This window comes from Tachyglossus aculeatus, unplaced genomic scaffold (assembly GCF_015852505.1).
Source record: "Tachyglossus aculeatus isolate mTacAcu1 unplaced genomic scaffold, mTacAcu1.pri SUPER_34, whole genome shotgun sequence".
In the NCBI taxonomy this organism is placed as follows: Eukaryota; Metazoa; Chordata; class Mammalia; order Monotremata; family Tachyglossidae; genus Tachyglossus; species Tachyglossus aculeatus.
This window is the reverse complement of record NW_024044839.1, coordinates 3953506-3972667: the sequence shown is the minus strand read 5'-3', so window position 1 is coordinate 3972667 and position 19162 is coordinate 3953506. Positions and strand designations below refer to the sequence as shown.

Sequence of the window (19162 nt, the reverse complement as noted above, 5' to 3'; positions counted from 1 at the left end):
ACCCCCGGGCTTTGCGGCCCGCCCTGGGTGAGGGCCGCGGGAGGAAGGCGCCGAGGCCCCAGGCGGGGACATCCCTCCCCAGGTCCTCTCCGACATGGAGGAGTTCAAGAACTTGGACGGCGACATCGAGGGCTCGGCGAAGCGGTGGAAGAAGTTTGTGGAGTCGGAGGCGCCGGAGAAGGAGGTGTTTCCGAAGGAGTGGAAGAATAAGACGGCGCTGCAGAAGCTCTGCATGATGCGCTGCATGCGGCCCGACCGCATGACCTACGCCATCAAGTAAGTCCCGGCCCTGGGGAGCGGAACCGACTCTTATTTCCGCCTCTGCCGCCGCTCCCATCATCATCAATCGTATTTATTGAGCGCTTACTATGTGCAGAGCACTGGACTAAGCGCTTGGGAAGTACAAATTGGCAACATATAGGGACAGTCCCTACCCAACAGTGGGCTCACAGTCTAAAAGGGGGAGACGGAGAACAAAACCAAACATACTAATAAAATAAATAGAATAGATATGTACAAATAAAATAAATAAATAAATAAATAGAGTAATAAATATGTACAAACATATATACGTATATACAGGATCCCCATCCCCGTCTCACCCATCCCGGGCCGGGGGCTCGCCCTCTTGGCAAGACTGACCGGCCGGGCCCCGGGGAAACCAGGTTTCAAGCCAGTCCTGACGTCCCACCCATCCCTGGTCTTTATCAAGCGATTTTAGTGTTGCTATGGCGTTTAAGAGCTTACTATGTACCAGGCGCTGTACCAAGCGCCAGACGGATCAGGTCGGATACAGTCCCTGTTCCACACAGGGCTCACTGTCTTAATCCCCATTTTCCAGATGAGGTAACTGAGGCCCAGAGGAGCGACTTGCCCAAGATAACAGACAAGGGGCAGAGCTGGGATTAGAACCCAGGTCATCATCAATCGTATTTATTGAGCGCTTACTGTGTGCAGAGCACTGTACTAAGCGCTTGGGAAGTACAAATTGGCAACATCTAGAGACAGTCCCTAGCCACCAGTGGGCTCACAGTCTAAAAGGGGGAGACAGAGAACAAAACCCAACATACTAACAAAATAAAATAAATAGAATAGATATGTACAAATAAAATAGAGTAATAAATATGTACAAACATATATACAGGTGCTGTGGGGAAGGGAAGGAGGTTAGATGGGGGGGGATGGAGAGGGGGACGAGGGGGAGAGGAAGGAAGGGGCTCAGTCTGGGAAGGGTCCTTCTGACTCCCAAGCCCAGGCTCTGCCCCCTTGGACTCGCTTCTCTCAGACCCCTGGGGTGACCAGGGGCTTGGTCAGCGGGGGAGAGGGATGGCGAAGATGACCCCCCACTCCCAGTTGATCCCGGGTAGACCCTGAGTCGGGGGGGGCCTCGTCCTCAGGAACTTCGTGGAGGAGAAGATGGGAAGCAAGTTCGTGGAAGGCCGCAGCGTCGAGTTCTCCAAGTCGTACGAGGAAAGCAGCCCCTCCACCCCCATCTTCTTCATCCTGTCCCCGGGAGTCGACCCCCTGAAGGACGTGGAGGCATTGGGTAAGCGAGGGATGGGAGAGGTGAGCGCTGAGGAGACGGGAATTCCGCACCCTCACCCCGGGCTCCCCTCACTCAGCCGCGACCCCCGGGGGCTTCCTGCTCCGGGCTCCCCTTTCCACCCCTCAGGGAAGAAACTGGGCTTCACCATCGACAACGGCAAGATCCACAACGTGTCCCTGGGCCAGGGCCAGGAGGTGGTGGCCGAGAAAGCCCTCGATGTGGCGGCCGAAGAGGGCCACTGGGTCATCCTGCAGGTAACCGCCGCAATCGGGATTCCCCCCTCCCAGCCGGGAAGCACCCGATCTTCCCAGGCTCCGCCACCGCTCCCACCAGGGAGAGACGTATCCTTGCCCCGGCCCCTCCGAGTCATCGTCATCGTCAGTCGTATTTATTGAGCGCTTACTATGTGCAGAGCACTGTACTAAGCGCTTGGGAAGTACAATTTGGCAACATATAGAGACAGTCCCTACCCAACAGCGGGCTCACGGTCTATAGTCGCCCGGTATGGCCACGGGTGGAGGGAGGAGTGGGAGGAGGAGGGTTGCCAAGACGAGGAGGAGGAGGATGATGGCAAGGACGAGGGCCCGTGTCTCGGCCGCAGAACATCCACCTCGTGGCCAAGTGGCTGGGCACGCTGGACAAGAAGGTGGAGCGCTTCAGCACCGGCAGCCACGACGACTACCGGGTGTACATGAGCGCGGAGCCGGCCCCCAGCCCCGAGGGCCACATCATCCCCCAGGGCCTCCTGGAGAACGCCATCAAGATCACCAACGAGCCGCCCACGGGCATGTACGCCAACCTGCACAAGGCCCTGGATCTCTTCACCCAGGTACGCCAAAGACCACCTCCCCCCGCCTCCTGCACACGGGCACAAGTGAGCAGGGGTCTGCACATGAGTTCTCGGCTTCTGGCCACCTCACCCACCCCGGGCCGGAGAGGTGCCCGTGCCCCCGGTGAGGCAGGACGGCCCGGCTGGGCCCTGGCATTCTACCCATCGCTGGTCTTTATCGAGCACCTGCAGCGGGGCAGGGCTCCGTACTGAGCACTTGGACGAGCACAATAGCTTTAGCTGACAAGATCCCTGCCCTCAAAGAGCCGATAATCCAGCGGGAGAGGACAACGTCAAATAATTTAGGAACAGGAGGGAGAAGTGTGTGGAATGGATCCTTGCTAGAACTGAGAGTCAAGGTGCAGAAGGGATGGAGAGTTGGGAGTGGCCTGGACTGGAGGAGGGAAGGCTGCCTGGAGGGGGGGGGGTCCCCTGAGTGTTTTGAAGAGAGGGAGAGCAGGGGGAGTCCCAGCGTGGCTCAGTGGAAAGAGCACGGGCTTTGGAGTCAGAGGTCATGGGTTCGAATCCCGGCTCCGCCACATGTCTGCTGTGTGACCTTGGGCAAGTCACTTCTCTGAGCCTCAGTTACCTCATCTGTAAAATGGGGATTAAGACTGTGAGCCCCACGTGGGACAACCTGATCACTTTGTATCCCAAGCGCTTAGAACAGTGCTTTGCACATAGTAAGCGCTTAACAAACCAACATTATTATTATTATTATTATTATTGTTAAGGCCGGGAGCAGGAGAAAGGAGGAGGTGGAAGATTTACAGAGGTGAGGTGAGCTGGGGTGGCAGTGAGAGGGAGAGAGCTGAACTGGAGGGCTTTAAAACCACCGGCCAGGAATTTCTGCTGGGTGCAGAGTGGAGCAGGTGACCCTCAGGGGTTTCTGAAGAGAGGGACACCAGGCTTGAAAATCCGTGCCCAGGAACCAGCTGGCGTTTCCATTTCTCGGCCCATCTGGGAACGTCTATTGACTGGTACCATAAGCTCGTGGCAGGGAATGTGTCTGTTAAACTGCTGTATTGTATTCTCCCAAGTGCTTGAGAAGCAGCGTGGCTCAGTGGAAAGAGCCCGGGCTTTGGAGTCAGAGGTCATGGGTTCAAATCCCGGCTCTGCCACTTAGCTGTGTGACTTCAGGCAAGTCGCTTCACTTCTCTGTGCCTCGGTTCCCTCATCCGCAAAATGGGGATTAAGACTGTGAGCCCTCCCGTGGGACAACCTGATCACCTTGTAACCTCCCCAGCGCTTAGAACAGTGCTTTGCACATAGTAAGCGCTTAATAAATGCCATCATCATCATCATCATCAATCGTATTTATTGAGCGCTTACTATGTGCAGAGCACTGTACTAAGCGCTTGGGAAGTACAAATTGGCAACATATAGAGACAGTCCCTACCCAACAGTGGGCTCACAGTCTAAAAATGCCATCATTATTATTATAATTACCGTACTTTTCAGACAGTATGCACTCAATAATTACGACCGAATTGTGACGCCGGATTTTCCCAAGTGCTCAGTACAGTGCTCTGCACACAGTAAGTGCGCAATAAGTACCATTGATTGAGCAAGGTGGGGCACCGGTCTCTCTGGCCTTTGCTGGGGGGGTCACCCCAAGCACGCCCAGGATCAGCATCCCTCTCTCGGTGCCCCGCCGGCCACGACTGTGAGCCCACTGTTGGGTAGGGACTGTCTCTATATGTTGCCAACTTGGACTTCCCAAGCGCTTAGTACAGTGCTCTGCACACAATAAGCGCTCAATAAATACAATTGATTGACTCGCCCCACTCTCGCAGGACACGCTGGAGATGTGCACCAAGGAGATGGAGTTCAAGTGCATCCTGTTCGCCTTGTGCTACTTCCACGCGGTGGTGGCCGAGCGCCGCAAGTTTGGGGCGCAGGGGTGGAACCGCTCCTACCCCTTCAACAACGGGGACCTCACCATCTCCATCAACGTCCTCTTCAACTACCTGGAGGCCAACCCCAAGGTGAGTCCGCGGCCCCGCCGGAAAGGGCCCCAGGAGAGGACCCTCCTTCCCCTGTTGGGACGGGTGCTGGGCTGGGGGAAAGGGAGAGATGCCTACTGGGCTCCTGGGAGTCAGAAGGACCTGGGTTCTAATAATAATAATGATGGCATTTATTAAGCGCTTACTATGTGCAAAGCAGTGTTCTAATCCCGGCTCCGCCCCTCGGCTGCTGTGGGAGCCGGAGGAAGTCTCTTCTCTGGACCTCAGCTGTATAGTAGGGATTCAAGACCTTTTTGGCCTCCCCCTTAAGAGTGTGAGAGACTTGATGATCTCGTATCTAGCCCAGCGCTTAGTACAGTGCTTGGCACATAGCATTTAACAGAGAGACAGAGTGTGTGTGTCAGCTTCGGACAAACCCAAAATGGAGACTGTGATGCCCGCCCACCAGTCCCCTTTTCTCCCCACACTCAGGATGAAGGGAGACCCCCCCAAGGTGCCACCTCCCCCCGTCCCCTGGTCCCAAGGGAGTGGAGCGGCGGGGCTAACGGTCTGTGGTGGCCCTTTCCAGGTGCCCTGGGATGACCTGCGCTACCTTTTTGGCGAGATCATGTACGGCGGCCACATCACCGACGACTGGGACCGGCGCCTCTGCCGCACCTACCTGGGCGAGTACATCCGCGCCGAGATGCTCGAGGGGGAGATGGCCCTGGCCCCGGGCTTCCCCGTGCCCCCCAACTCGGACTACAAGGTAGGCGGGCCCCCCCGAGGGGCGGGGAGGGGAGGAAAGCGGGCGGCCCCGCCGAGGCCTCACGCCGTCCGGCCCCGTGCAGGGCTACCACGAGTACATCGACGAGAACCTGCCCCCCGAGAGCCCGTACCTGTACGGCCTGCACCCTAACGCGGAGATCGGCTTCCTGACGGTCACCTCGGAGAAGCTGTTCCGCACCGTCCTCGAGCTGCAGCCCAAGGAGTCCGACCAGGGAGGAGGCACTGGTGTGTCCCGGGAGGAGAAGGTGAGGCCCGCCGCCACCGCTAACCTCCCCGCCCCTATTGGGGGGGAGGCGGATGCCCCCGGGTGCCCCGGCAACGGGAGCCTGTGGCCGCCCGGCAGGTGAAGAGCGTCCTGGACGAGATCCTGGAGAAGCTCCCGGAGCCGTTCAACATGGCCGAGATCATGGCCAAAGCGGCGGAAAAGACCCCCTACGTGGTGGTGGCCTTCCAGGAGTGCGAGCGCATGAACATCCTGACCAGCGAGATGCGCCGCTCCCTCAAGGAGCTGAACCTGGGACTCAAGGTTGGCGGGGCGGCGGGGGCCGGGCCATAGAGGGGGTTTGGGGGGGCCCTCCCCTCCCCGGTGACTCCGTCCCTAACCCGCCGGGCCTCGGGCAGGGGGAGCTGACCATCACGACCGACATGGAGGACCTGTCAAGCGCGCTCTACCTGGACAGCGTGCCCGAGGCCTGGGTGAGCCGGGCCTACCCCTCCATGCTGGGCCTGGGCAGCTGGTACGCCGACCTTCTGCTCCGGATCAGGGTGAGAGCCTGCTTTCCCCCCACCTTCCCCGGACCCCCAATCCGTGCCCTCTGGGGCCTGGCCCTCACCCGCCCTCCCCCCACCCCGCAGGAGCTGGAGGCCTGGACCACGGACTTCGCCCTGCCCACCACGGTATGGCTGGCCGGCTTCTTCAACCCCCAGTCCTTCCTGACGGCCATCATGCAGTCCATGGCCCGCAAGAACGAGTGGCCCCTGGACAAGATGTGCCTGGCGGTGGAGGTGACGAAGAAGAATAAGGACGACATGACGGCTCCTCCCCGGGAAGGCGCCTACGTCTACGGCCTCTTCATGGAAGGTGAGGTGGCCCTGCCGGGCCCGGCTCCCTCGCCCTACAGCCGTGAAGGCCTGGGGCGGGCGGATGAGGACAGATTGAGGTGACTCCTTCCAGGTGTGGGAGAGTGGGGTCAAGCTGGGAATCCTGACTCGCCCAACCTATCTACCCCAGCGCTTGGCCCAGAGTAAGCACCTGACAGATACCCTCATTGCCAGTGGCCCCTCCAGAATCCAGGGAGCCTCTTTCCTCCGCCGAACCCCGGCTCCCCGCTTCGCCTCAAGGAACAGGAGCAGACCAGCCAACTGCCATTCTCCATCTTTATTGCGGGATTTCAGATGGGGCACAGGAGAGAAACATTGTAGCGGGGCGGAGTGTGGATAGAGCAATGGTTTGGTTAAAGGCAAATCCCTTTAATAACAATAATAACAATATATATATCTATATCCATAACTGTGTCAGTGCACAAACAGAGGCGGCCGTCCTCCTCGGCCCGTAGGGTAGGATGGGCCCCCCAGGTCCCATGAAGCATTAGTGTTTGGCTGCTCCAGGGGGGCAGGGGACCCCTCCACCCCCACCCTCACCTCCTTCCCTCCGCGGCAGGGGCTCGCTGGGACATCCAGACGGGAGTCATCGCCGAGGCGCGGCTGAAGGAGCTGACGCCGAGCATGCCCGTCCTGTTCATCAAAGCCATCCCTGTGGACCGCATGGACACCAAGAACGTTTACGAGTGCCCCGTCTACAAGACCCGCACCCGCGGCCCCACCTACGTCTGGACCTTCAACCTCAAGACCAAGGAGAAAGCGGCCAAGTGGATCCTGGCGGGCGTGGCCCTGCTCCTTCAGGTCTAGGCCGCGAGGGGCCCATTAAAACCCTCGCTCAGCCGACCCGGCCCTCTGCCTCTGACCCTCTCCCACGCGCTCCTAGGAAGGGGGGAGGCGGGTGAGGACAGGCGGGGGCCGCTCCCCCGACCCTCTCTGGGGCAGACGGGTTTTTAGTCCACCCCGGACCCTGCCTGAAGCCCGAGTTCGATGCCAGCTGGCAAGGGCCTGGGCAGGGGTCACGCCCACCCTTCCCCCTGGGAGGAGGCGAGATCAAAGGGAGAAAAGAGTGGGGGCCTTTGGTGGCAGAAATCGGGAACAACAAACATTCAGGATCAAAAGGAGCAGTGCCAGGCAACAGAGGGGGAACGGGGCGCACCCAACCTGGCATGGGCGTGCCCTCCGGGATCCTCACCCCCTTGGCCCCGGGCCAACAAACGGCGCTGTCAGTCTGACCTTGCCACTCTGTGGCGGCCGACGGACTCCTCTCCCAGAGGATGACTGACTCGCCTTTTGGCCAGGAATGAATGACCACGGGGGAGAAGGGCAGGAGGGACAGCCAGGGGCCGCATCGGGGCCGGGAGGAGGATGGGAACGCTGCATTTGGGCCTACGCTCTTTTCCCCTCCCTGGGGGCTGCTTGGTCATTACTAGAATGCCTGGCGACGGGCAGAGACAAATTCCTGCCAGGCTAGAGCTCCACCGCCCTGCTGCTGCTGATCTGTTACCTGGGGTCCCCCACCCTCCCCTCACACCCACGTGGGCACAGATAGACACGTACTCACCGGGCTGAGCGGCCCCCGGCCGCCTCAGAAGAAGTTCTTGATAAGCGGCGTCAGCAACTTCACCCACAGCTTCACGCAGCGGCTCGGCTGCTCAAACGTGGCAGCCGTCACCGCCCCTGACAGCCCGTACAGCTGCTCTTGCTCCTGGGGGAGATGAGGGGGGAACATGTCAGCCAATCCCACCCCGAAGCCCGGTCGACGGAGGACGGGAGGAGGAGACCCCTTAGCCGCGCGGCTCCACAGAGCGGCCGCCGCTCCCAAGCCAGGCCAGTGGCGTGAGAGCTGGCAAGTGGGGACGGGACATGGTGGGTGGCAGACCAGAGTCTGGGGCTAACCCAGAAAATGGGCCATGGCCCGGTTGGGCCACCACCTCTCCCCCGCAGGGTAGCTCGTGGCCAGTCCTGGTCGGCCAGACTGGGTCCAGGCACTCGCCCCCGCAGCCCAGCGGGGAAGGGGTGGGAAGGCCATTGCGCCCAGGAGGGGGGAGAATGAGAAATCAGAAGGCTGGCATAAAGCAGCCAGGTGCCCGTCATCCTAGGCTGCTGGACATCGGGACTCCCTGGGCTAGCGGTCAGTCCAGGATTGCTCCGTGGACCCGCCCCAGGGCTGGAGCTAAACCCACGGTGTAGACACCGTGTGGCTAGCCCACCTAGCATAGATTCACACGCCAAAGCCAACATCCAGTGGTTCCCGAACCCCAAGGGCGGGGAGGATCTTGGGGCAGGGGGGGCCAACCAGGAGAGCCACGGGACCAACATCCCTGCCAGCTGATTGTGTCTGGGGAAGCCGCTTCCCAGCTGCTTCCTGCTCGGTCTGCATGTTCCCAGCAGGGAGTGGCCCAGGGAGGGGGGGTGGCCCCGAGGCCGCCCCGCAATGCACCTGGTGGAGCTGCTGCTGGAGGGCGCGGTTCTCGGTCACTATGGCAATCTGCGCCTCCAGGTCCCGGTGAACCGACCTGTACCCAAAATTAGGAGAGCCAATCAGCGTGAGGCAGGGCAGGCTGCTCCCTGCCAGGTAGAGCCACAGGCCTGCGGGGAGAGGAAAGGGGCAAACAGGGGAGGTGGTGAGCGTGGCGGCAGACTGGCACGCTCCCAGAGGCACAGCCCGCCCACCCCCCCAAACCCGGCCAGCGGGGTCACCTGCCTCCTAGTCCGGAGCTGTGGTTCAGGGGGGTTCACCCGGAACCCCCCGATCTTCCCAGAAGATCCACCCCCACAATCCCCATGACACCCCCCACCCCCTCCGCCCACTTGGCCTCTGGCCGGGCCACATCCTGGCCGGCGGGGCCTGCCCACACTGCCTGGCAGTGATGGCCGTGACCCCTGACCCCCCAGCCAGACGGCAAGGGAAGTACCTTCCTAGGAACTGCAAAGGAAAGAAGTGTCGCTGAGCAGGGGCCCCCTGGCTGGACCCCTGGGCCTATCTCTCCCCCAACCCAAAAGCGGCCACCATGGCCATGGTCCGGGCTGGGACTGAGACCCCGGGGAGAGAGGACCGTGGACTTTTTGAGGTTAGGGACCAGGCCCCCTCCAAGCATTCAATACCTACGGCGCTTTGCCCATAGTGGGTGCTCAATCCCGGTCACTGACCGGTCAAAACGACTTGACGGGGGAGAGAGGGAGGGGATGGGTGCGGGTGAGGAGGCTTCTGTGCCAGGAGAAGTTTGACTCGCCTCCCTACCAGGAAGCCGAGAGCCCACAGAGCTCAGGGCCTGCTGCCTGGCCCTGTTCTGGGCTCTTGCTCTCCTCTGTGTAGAGGAAAGGTGGCCAGGACCCCTACACTGCGGTCAGAGGAGCAGAAGCAGGCAGTGTGGGCATGCCCAGGAGTGGGTACATCAGGCATCTCCTTGTGCCCCTGGCCCGGTGTCCTATTCTCCAGAGCCTTGCACCCTTCACTTCTCAACAGCTGCCCCCAAGGGTGACCAGCAGTGACCTCGCCCTCAACCTCGGCCCCCACCTGGGGCCACTATGAATACTAGCCGAGGGGTGGGTATCAAAGAGCCAGGGTTGTGCCAGCCTCTCTTGCCACCAACAGAGCCTGGGGCTCCAGAGTTACTAAATCCCCGTGGCGGCGGCCATGCCGCCACCCCGCCACCAACACCCGTCCCCGCCCAGAAAGCCGGGCCCTCCGGCTTTTGGACTCGGAGCTGGTCAGTATCTGACCCAGGAAAGACTAGGCTTCTGCCCGTGGCCGCCACCGTGACCTCCCTGGAGGGATTCGGTCACCATGTCCCGGGAGCCCTGGATCGCCCCACGGGTACCCCAGTGGGGTCCGGCACATCAAAGCCAGCGACGGGTGGAGCCCCACCCGTCCCGGCGGGAGCGAGGAGGCAGCCGGGAAAGGGCGAGAACGCACTGGAAAAACCGGTCGGGCGCTCCTCCGCTGACCGTAAGCGGGGTCCCCGCCCGCTTCTCAGGACAGAAACCACCACCAGCGCTTGGGAATGCCTGGCAGGAAGCTTCCGGCTGCCAGCCCCGGTTGGGGGGGACCCCGGGCAGAGCCACGGAAAGAGGCAGAACCGGCCCGTGGGCTGGCCCCCAACATGGGATTCCCCCCCAGCCCTCGCCACCGGGGAAAGCTCCCGTTGTCTTTCCTCCTCCCATCATCTCTAGGGTTGTGAGACCAGCCCAGATCGGGCAAGCAGGATTCCCCTCCCCGTCCCCCAAGGTCCGCCAGACGGCCGGCGGCCCCGCCTCACCTTTGGCGTGGAAGGTCCAGCCGCTCCGCCGATACTCCTGCAGGCGGACGCGCTCCTCCTGGCCCAGGCTGCACACCTGCCGGTAGAACTGGCGCTCGATGTAGACGTAGGCGGCGGGGATGGCCCCGGCCACCCCGCGGGCCCCGAAGAAGCCGTTGACCTCGGGCGAGGCCAGCAGGATGCGGTAGTCGGCCCGGGCGCCCAGCACCAGCTCCATGTAGGCCCGCGTCAGGTTGAAGTAGCCGGTGGTGAGGAAGAGGCGGGCCCCGCGCTCGGGCTCGGTCAGCAGCGTCTCCGTGACCGCTTCGTCGATGCGGATGCCGAAGGGCTTCATCTGGACCAGCGGGTAGATCCAGGTGTCGGGCGCCGGGGGCCGCTCCCCGGGCCCGTGGGCCGTCTGGGCGTGCAGCCGCAGCTGCCGGGCCCTGGCTCCCTCGATCACGTCCATGACCTTCCTGCGGGCCGCCTGGCAGTACGCCCTCCGGTCACCTGCGGTGGCATCGACACAGAGCTGGGGGTGAGGGGTCCGGGGAAAATCCCGTTGAACCCACCCACCCCCCACCAACACCCCCGGGGGACCAATCGACTGGATGGGGTGTGTCTACTGGGCGCCGGGTACTGTCCAAGCCCCTGCCTGGCAGTGCGCAGGGCACTATACTGGGCGCCTGAACTGTCCCTATGACTCAGAGATGACAAGAGGTGAGTAGGAGACGAGGGGCAGCGGGGACAAACACTCCTGCCCCAAGTTCCAGAGGCCATGCTGGAACAGTCCCAGCAGACCCCACTCCCTACCAAATGTCAATGGTGGGCAGCAAGACAGTCGCCCAGCCAAGCTCCCCTCTGGCCAGGGCCTCCCCATCACTCCATCTCTGGTGGGCAGGGATTCCAAGGGTGGTGGGATGAACCTTTTGGAGAGGGTGAGATAGGGTCAGGCGTGCCAGAGGGGGAGACGGGGGTCTGTCCGAGACAGGCGCGGGCCCCCGGAGCCGCCCCTCCAAACCGCCGGTCCCGGCTGCGGCCCCAGCCAAGGCCTCTTTCAGGGCCCTCGGGAAGCCAAGGCTGGCAGGCCGCAGGAATCTCTGGAATGCCGATGCCCCGGGGGACTCCCGGCCACCTAGATTTCCTCATCCCTTGAGCGGGAGTACGGGCGGGGCCCGGGGCTCTCCTGGTTCGCTTGCCAGATGGGAGCAGGGGCATGGCAGAGTGCCCCCCACCTCCGAGGGGCCCCGTCCCCACGTACCCTTGTAGGGGTGCAGCGCGCCCTCCAGCATGCGTACGCTGTCGTCGCCCTGCAGCTGGAAGGACACGTCCCCCACCGCCTCCACCAGGTCCGTGAAGAAGTCGGCCACCTCCGGGCAGTCCTGCAGGAACACGTAGCGGTCCTGGCGGTTGGTGAAGTACGAATCGCTCAGGTTTGCCCTGCGGGAGGGGAGAGGAGGGTGAGGCCTCTGGGATGGAGGGCAGCCCGCCTGCCCGACTGCCCTCCCCATACCCCAGACAGGGGCAGGACAAGCTGCCCGAGGGACTCCCCGCCTGCCCCGAGAGGCCCATTGGAGGCCCCGGGGCGGGCCGCGAACGGAGCGGAAGCGCCTGCCAGGGAGCCACGGGTGAGAGCGCACGGCGCCGGGGCTGAACGGGGAGGGGCCCGGCCGGAGCCCACACTGACCCGCTCAGGATGACGTTGCCGTCGAACAGGTACACCTTGATGTGCTGCAGGCCGATGGTCTCGTTGAAGCGCTCGGGGACGAGGAGGCGGAGCAGCCCGCGCAGGTGCGGCGTGTGGAACAGGGAGACGCGGACCCGCTCGGGGAAGCGCCGCAGCAGGGGCAGCAGCATCGTGCGGGAGTTCTGCCTGCCTGGGGCCGGGAGCGGGAAGGGGGTTTGGGACGGACCCCGGCCCCGGGGTCGGGACGACACCCACCCTCATCGACCCGGGGGGCCGCCGGGACCAGGGACCGTGGCGAGGCTGACGGTTTGGGTTCTCGCAGGGCAACTCCAGGTGCCGCTCCTACCACTCGGGCACCCCCAAAAATCCCTCCAGCAGCCCTTCCGAGACCTCCCCGACTGAAACGGTAGACTGCAAGCTCCTCGAGGGCGGGGATCGGGTCTGCTAGCTCTACTGTCCTCTCCCAAGCGCTTAGTACAGTGCTCTGCACTCAGAAAACTATAAGCTCCTCAGGGGCTGGGATTGGGTCCACTGTCCTCTCCCAAGCACTTACTTCAGGCTCTGCACACAACAGACCGTAAGCTCCGAGGGGAGGGACCGTGTAAACTCTATTGGACTCTCCCAAGCGTTCAGTACAGTGCTCTACACGGGGTACACCATTAGCCCCTGAAGGGCAGCGATCGTAACTGCCAACTCTAGTGCATTCTTCCAAGCACTTAATACAGTGATCTGCAGTCAGTAAGTGCTCAATAAATACCACTGATTAACCACTGAATAACAAAGACGCACTTCACAGTGAAGACACCCCGTAATTCTCTTCAGCCACCGGGCTTCCCTGCTCCTTCAATCTTTTAGACTGTGAGCCCACTGTTGGGTAGGGACTGTCTCAATGTGTTGCCAATTTGTACTTCCCAAGCGCTTAGTACAGTGCTCTGCACATAGTAAGCCCTCAATAAATACGATTGATTGATTGATTGATTGGGTAGGACAGGGCACTCTCAGGTCCAGCACCTAGGTGTGTATATGGGGCTAGGGGGGTGGCCCAATCGTGGGGGTGAAAGGAAAGTCTAGGGTGGTCAGGTCTAGGGTGCCCCCGGGTACCCCGGAACCCAAGCTAGGAAGCAAGCCAACTGATTCTTTGGATCGTTGCCCGGGGAAGCGAAGGGAAGCCCTCTGGGCGAGCTTGCCCTTCTCGGGCTGGGAAGCCGCTTTCGAGTGCTCAGACCACTGGCCGGACGGCGAGCCGGGGATGGAGGCTGGCCTGGCCTAGGATGGTGTTTCGAAGGAGGGGATGAGGGTTCGGGGGAGACGCACTAGAAGCAGCTACCTCTTGAGCCCCTGGTAAAGTCCAGCAGGATGGAGACCCTGAGGCTGCAGGACGAGCTTGGCTGCAGAGCTCTCTCAAGGGCCTTGTCTATGCAGTCCACCTGTGGGCAGAGGGAAGGCGGGCCAGCTCAGGACCGGAGCCGGGGCAGAGGGGGAGGCCAGCTCACGAGTGGAGGAGGTGTACGGGGATTAGAGGGAGGCCTTGTTTACGGCTGGGGGAGAGAGGGAGAGGTGGTGAGAGAGAGGCCACTTCAGGGCCGGCGGGAGAGGCCAGCTCAGGCCAGTGGGAAGAGGGGGAGGCCTGCTCAAGGCCTGGGGGAGAGTGGTGGCCCAAAGTCAGGGTCACAAGAGGAAAGCATTCCCCACTCAATCCCCTGGTGCTCTTGCGGCAGCACAAAGCTGACCATTCTGGCCCCAAATCCTCCAGTGACCCCCAGGAAAGCAGGAGGGAAGCGGGGAAACTGCCAGCCATTCAGAAGTGTCTGCAAATGGCTGACAGGGCTCTCTGGGTCCAGAGGAGAGGGGGCCTCTCCTCACCCCCTGCCCCCGCAGCCTCTGGGGCACTGACCATGTGGCAGACCGAGAGCCGCGTGTACAGCCCGGGGCGACGGGTCCCCGCCCACTCACCAGCTCCTGCTCCAGGGGTCCAGTGCCCAGGTACAGAGAAGCCATCACCACGCGCCTCTTGGCTGATGTGATCTGCTCCTGAGGGACAGAGAATGTAAAGTCAAGGCGTGGGTGCGGGGAGGGGCTGCAAAGGGGTGCAAGGAGGGGCCGGCGGGAGCTGTCCCTTGGCCACCTGGGCTCTCCGTGGCCCCTGCCGACCCTGGGCTCGAGGGGCTCCGGGCCAGCGTAGTGAGAGAGGCCGCCAGCCTCGGGGAGCCCGGCCCCGAGGGTCTGAGAGCCGTTACTACTGCACCAGCCTCCTCACTGACCTCCCTGCCTCCTGTCTCTCCCCATTCCAGTCCATAATCATCTCTGCTGCCCAACCTGAAACTCCCTTCCCTTTCACATACAACACACCACCACTCTCTCCACCTTCAAAACCCTCCTAAAAATCTCATCTCCTCCAAGAGGTCTTCCCCGACTAAGCCCCCATATCCCCTCCTCTCTCTCCCTTCTGTGTCACCCTTGTTCTTGGAACTGTCCCCAGCGAAGAGGCTTATATGGTAGTCACGGCTCTCAGAGGCTGATGACCCTTTAAGCACTTGCTATTCGCCTCACGCTCAGCCCACCCCCTAGCACTTATGTCCAGATCCAAAATTTACTTTAAAGAGTCTCCCCCTCTAAGCCGTAAGCTCCTTGTGGGCAAGGAACGTATTCAGCGACTCTGTTGCATTATACTATCCCGACCGCCTAATAGCGTGCTCTCTGCACCCAGTAGGCGATCAATAAATGCCTTTTTTTTTATGGTATTTGTTAACTGCTTACCATGTGCCAAGCACCGTACTAAGCGCTGGGATAGATACAAGATAGTCGGGTCGGACACAGTCCCTGTCCCACAAGGGGCTCACAGTCTTAATCCCGCTTTACAGATGAGGGAACTGAGGCCCAGAGAAACCAAGTGCCTCGACACAGCCATCAAGCGTCAGAACTGGGATTAGAATCCAGGTCCTTCATACTCCCAGGCCCGGGTTCTCTCCACTGGGCCCTGCTGCTTCTATTGATAAATATCAGTGATTGATCGACTGCCCGCCCTGGTGATTGATGAGGAAAGGGCTGAGTTGATTTTAGGGCTGCAGGGGAGTTGGTTCTCGCCGCGAGGGGCTGGCAAGAGGAATGGGCTAAATGAGATCCTCTCTCCCGGAAAGCCCCCCCACCCCCCGCCTCTCAAAGCAGAGACGATGCCTCCAGAGATCTCCCCGCCGGGCCTACGCCACATCTCCCAGAGACCCTCCAGGCCCAAGGCTCCCCGCACCTTCATGAGCTCGAAGAACTCTGTCGGGGAGGACAACACCTTGACGTGAGAGCTGGAGATGCCGAACTCCGGGACCATGTTCTGGATCCACTGGAAGCGGTGTGTCCCCTCCGGGCAGAGGCTGCAGGGTGGGGGGGGTCACGTGGGACGCTGTCGGGGACACCAGGGGAGCCAGCAGCAGCCATGGCGACCTAGGGGAGCAGACACACAGATGATGAGCGAGACGATCCCCCAAGGACCCCCGAGCCGGAAGAACCGGGTCACAAGATTGACGGTTACTGTTCAGCACTTTGGGGCCCAGCACTGTGCTGAGCGCTGGGGCAGAGACAAGAAGAATCGGCTCGGACCCAGGCCCTGTCCCACAAGCGGGCGTTTGGGACTGGGGACGCCCTCAGTCTAAGAGGGAGAGCAGGGATCTTCTCCCCATTTTACAGATGGACAAACTGAGGCCCGGGAGGGAGTTAAGGCATATGAGCATTCATTGAGCGCCCGCCGAGGGTAGTGTCCTGAACTAAGCGCTTGGGACAGTCAGACACGTGAGACTGGTTCTCTGCCCCTGGGAAGCTTCTACTCCAACAGGGGACAAAGAAAAACCTTTACAGAAAGAGTAATCAAGGGAAAAATGATTAAATTTATGATTCAGTAATTGAATAGACCTGAGTGCTGAGGATAGGAACAATAAAACGTGGCCATAATAAGTGCTAGACCTGGCCTAAGGAGATGGAATTTAATCGGGGAAGGCTTGTTGGAGGTGGGATTTTAAGAGGGCTTTTGAAAGTGGTATTTGTTAAGCACTGACTATGTGTTAAGCGCCGGGGTAGACAGAGGATAATCGGATCAAACACGGTCCTTGTCCTTCCTGAGGTTCCCAGCATAAGCGGGAAGGAACTTGGGGGACGCGGGGGCGGTGACTCACCCAGGGTCACCCCACAGGTCCGGCGGCCGAGCCGGGATTCAAACCCGAGTCTCCTCTGACTCCCAGTCCTGTGCTCTTCCTCTCTCTGGTCTCCGGGGGAATGTGACCGCAAGCCAGAGGCAGCGGGGAGGGACATGGGAGTGGAAACCAAGAAGAGGCTGGAGGGGAGAGAGCGAGCCTGACTGGACACCCTGTCGGAGCCCGTTCCAGCTGGGAAAGGCTGGGCCGAGCCCGGGCGGGAGGAGTCCTGGGGAAGGTGTGGGTCAGCCGGGGCGCCCCGCGGGAGAAGCCGGGGGATCAACGGGTCAGACGGGGTGGGAGGCCCAGGCCACGGTGGACGGGTCCCACCCTGTGGTCCCGCGGGGTCGTCCTGGGGCGGTGGGTCGGACGTCCGACGCCCTTGACCGGCCTCCCGAGACTCTCCCCAGGTTCCCCACCCCCTGAAAGGGGCCTCCCCACCCCGCCTCCTCCACCGAATCCCTAGGTGCAAAGCAAGGCCCAAATAGCTCCAGCCGGGGGCCCAGGTCCGGAGCGGGGAGATGGAGAGCCACTGTTGGCAACCCTTCCTTCACAGCCCCCCGAAACCCAACCCAGGGAGGACTCTACCACCCCTTTCGGCCCCCGCCATAGACCTCCCCCTGCCAGGCAGGCTGTGGGAGAGGCCCGAGGCATGGCGCCGGGCTCCTGACCACCAGTGAGCCGCCTGGACGACTCAGACGTGGAAAGGCGCACCGGGAAAGCGGGGAGGAGGGAAGGGGCAGAGGGGAGGGGGAGCCGTGGAGGAGAACTGGGGAGGCCCCCACCGCTAGGATCCAGGAATTGCCTCTTCCCCTTTGCAAACATCCTGCTGGGGTCTGGCGGTGGCAGGCGGGCGGGGGGTCACTTCCTGGCTCTTCCGCCGCCTGTCTCGGTCCCACAGTCCTGCCCTGGGGCGGCCTCTGCCCGGAGGCCCGGCCTGAACCCCGGGGGTGACCCGGCCCGGCCCCACCGAGTCGCTTGGCCAACCGCTTCCTTGGGGTGGATGGGGTTTGGGGGGGAGGGGGCCTTGACCCCCGAGCATGGGCTGATGGGACAGCAGAGAGGTTTCTGCGGGCTGGGCTCTGAAGGAACCAGGGGGGTTGGGGGGCGGGGGGGGCATTTGAAATCACCCCCAAGGCCAAAATGACCACAAATTCCAGGAAGATGATTTCACTCGCTTGCTTCACGATAGAGCACTGAATCGTCCTGAGACACGCCAGCAGCCCCGCAGCTGTCCTTCCCAGAAAGCCCCCCCGGCTCAGGCCGGGGGAGGGGGGGTACTCGATCGCCACAGCGACCCGAATCAGGGGGCAGAGGGACCTGGAGCCGGCCCCCCGGGCCCCAGAGCATTAACAGACAAATGCGGGGGACCTTCCAGATGCTCGGGGCTGGGGGTGGGGTGACTTGCGGACCGGGGACGGAGGTGGCCCAGCCCATTTCTGAACATCGCCAGCTGCCCGCCGACCAGGTGGCCTCTTGTAGCCAGAATCCCTGGGGTGACTAGCCGACCGGGATTGGGGGGAGTTGGGGGGGGGGGGGGGGGGGGGTAAGAGGGCCTGCTGGACAGAGAGACCCAAGCCAACGGGCAGATGGCTCTGGGGAATCCCAGGGCTCAGCCCGGCCAAAAAGGAGGAAGCGGGTGGGGGGCAGCTCTCTCGGAGCAAGGACAGCTGCCCGGAGATGTCAGTGCCGGGGCTGCCTGCTTGCTGACAGGGGGTACCCACGTCCTGACCCCCGTTGGGGGGGTTCCAGCAGCCCCTGCTGCTTCCGCGCCTGTCCTGCCCCCCGAAGCCTAGGGCAGGAGGGAAGCTCTTGGAGTCCCCCGGGGTGTTGCTGTTCTGATGTGGCACTGATGAAATTGTTGGTTGGGCAGGCCCCACTGGCTCCACTTAATAATAATTGTGGTCTGTGTTAGTACTTACTGTGTGCCAGGCAGACACAGTCCCTGGCCCACGTAGGGCTCCAGTCTTCAACCAGTCCATTTTACAGACGAGGGAACTGAGGCCCTGAGAAGTGAAGTGGCTTGCCCCAGATCACCCAGCAGACAAGGGGCAGAGCCGGGACGAGAACCCAGGTCCTTCTGACTCCTGGGCCTGGGCTCTACCCACTAGGCCACGCTGCTTCTGCCCCTTTACCAGCTTCATCTCAGGGACAGTGGCAGCTGCTCCAATCGAGGGGATCCCAGTCCCTCCCAGAAATTCCCATCGGGTGGGGCTTCACGCACCCAGCTGAGCTGCACGGTGCCCGGCATCGAGTCAGCGCCAAATATCTGCCCGTTCCGTCCGCAGAGACCCCCGGGGTCGGGGGGCCGGCAGCTGCGGCCTCACTGGCTGCTCAATGAGTCCCATTCCTGAGGGGGTCCGGCCCGGCTCGGACCCCGCCGGCTCTGGAGGCAGGCGGGATCCAGCACCTTGGGGGGCTGACCGGAGCTGGGGGCTCACTCCCCACTCCCCTGGGGCACCACTGGAGGGGTATCTATTGAGGAGGGGGCTGAGGGGGTGATGTAAGCACTAGACTGTAAGCTCGGTGTGGGAGGGGAATGTGTCTATTATATTGTTCTATTGCACTCTCCCAAGAGCTTAGTACAGTGCTCTGCGTCCTGTTTTCCCGGGTGGCATCTTTGAGGGGCATTTTTAGGCGGCCACAGGCCACCGCCCTGAAGAATCGGGCATCACCATGACCAAGGGGCTGAAGGCCTACTTGAGTGGCGTGTGGGCCAGATTGGAGGGTGACTGGGCCAGGGGCTTTCATGTCAAGGGGGCGGTTGGGCCCCGCGACCTACTGCAGCCTGGACCCTGGCAGAGTTTGGGTCCTGGCTTCCCGACTCATTTTCACTCTAGTCCACCCC

General features: G+C 61.9%; 2 protein-coding genes across 2 annotated transcripts in view; one reads left to right on the top strand and one right to left on the bottom strand.

Moving 5' to 3' along the window:
- The window catches only part of DNAH17 (dynein axonemal heavy chain 17), a 91317-nt gene extending 84263 nt beyond the window's left edge, over positions 1-7054 (top strand). The window contains 11 exon segments of the mRNA XM_038741904.1: positions 83-276; positions 1398-1546; positions 1673-1800; positions 2148-2375; positions 4172-4363; positions 4911-5090; positions 5173-5355; positions 5454-5636; positions 5732-5875; positions 5966-6191; positions 6771-7054. Coding sequence (XP_038597832.1) covers positions 83-276; positions 1398-1546; positions 1673-1800; positions 2148-2375; positions 4172-4363; positions 4911-5090; positions 5173-5355; positions 5454-5636; positions 5732-5875; positions 5966-6191; positions 6771-7018 — 2055 coding nt within the window. The 3' untranslated portion in view covers positions 7019-7054.
- The window catches only part of PGS1 (phosphatidylglycerophosphate synthase 1), a 31709-nt gene continuing 19020 nt past the window's right edge, over positions 6474-19162 (bottom strand). The window contains 10 exon segments of the mRNA XM_038741905.1: positions 6474-6863; positions 7773-7916; positions 8652-8800; positions 10471-10959; positions 11711-11889; positions 12137-12326; positions 13464-13563; positions 14090-14167; positions 15381-15515; positions 15517-15571. Of these exon segments, the coding sequence (XP_038597833.1) occupies positions 7797-7916; positions 8652-8800; positions 10471-10959; positions 11711-11889; positions 12137-12326; positions 13464-13563; positions 14090-14167; positions 15381-15515; positions 15517-15571 (1495 nt within the window). The 3' untranslated portion in view covers positions 6474-6863; positions 7773-7796.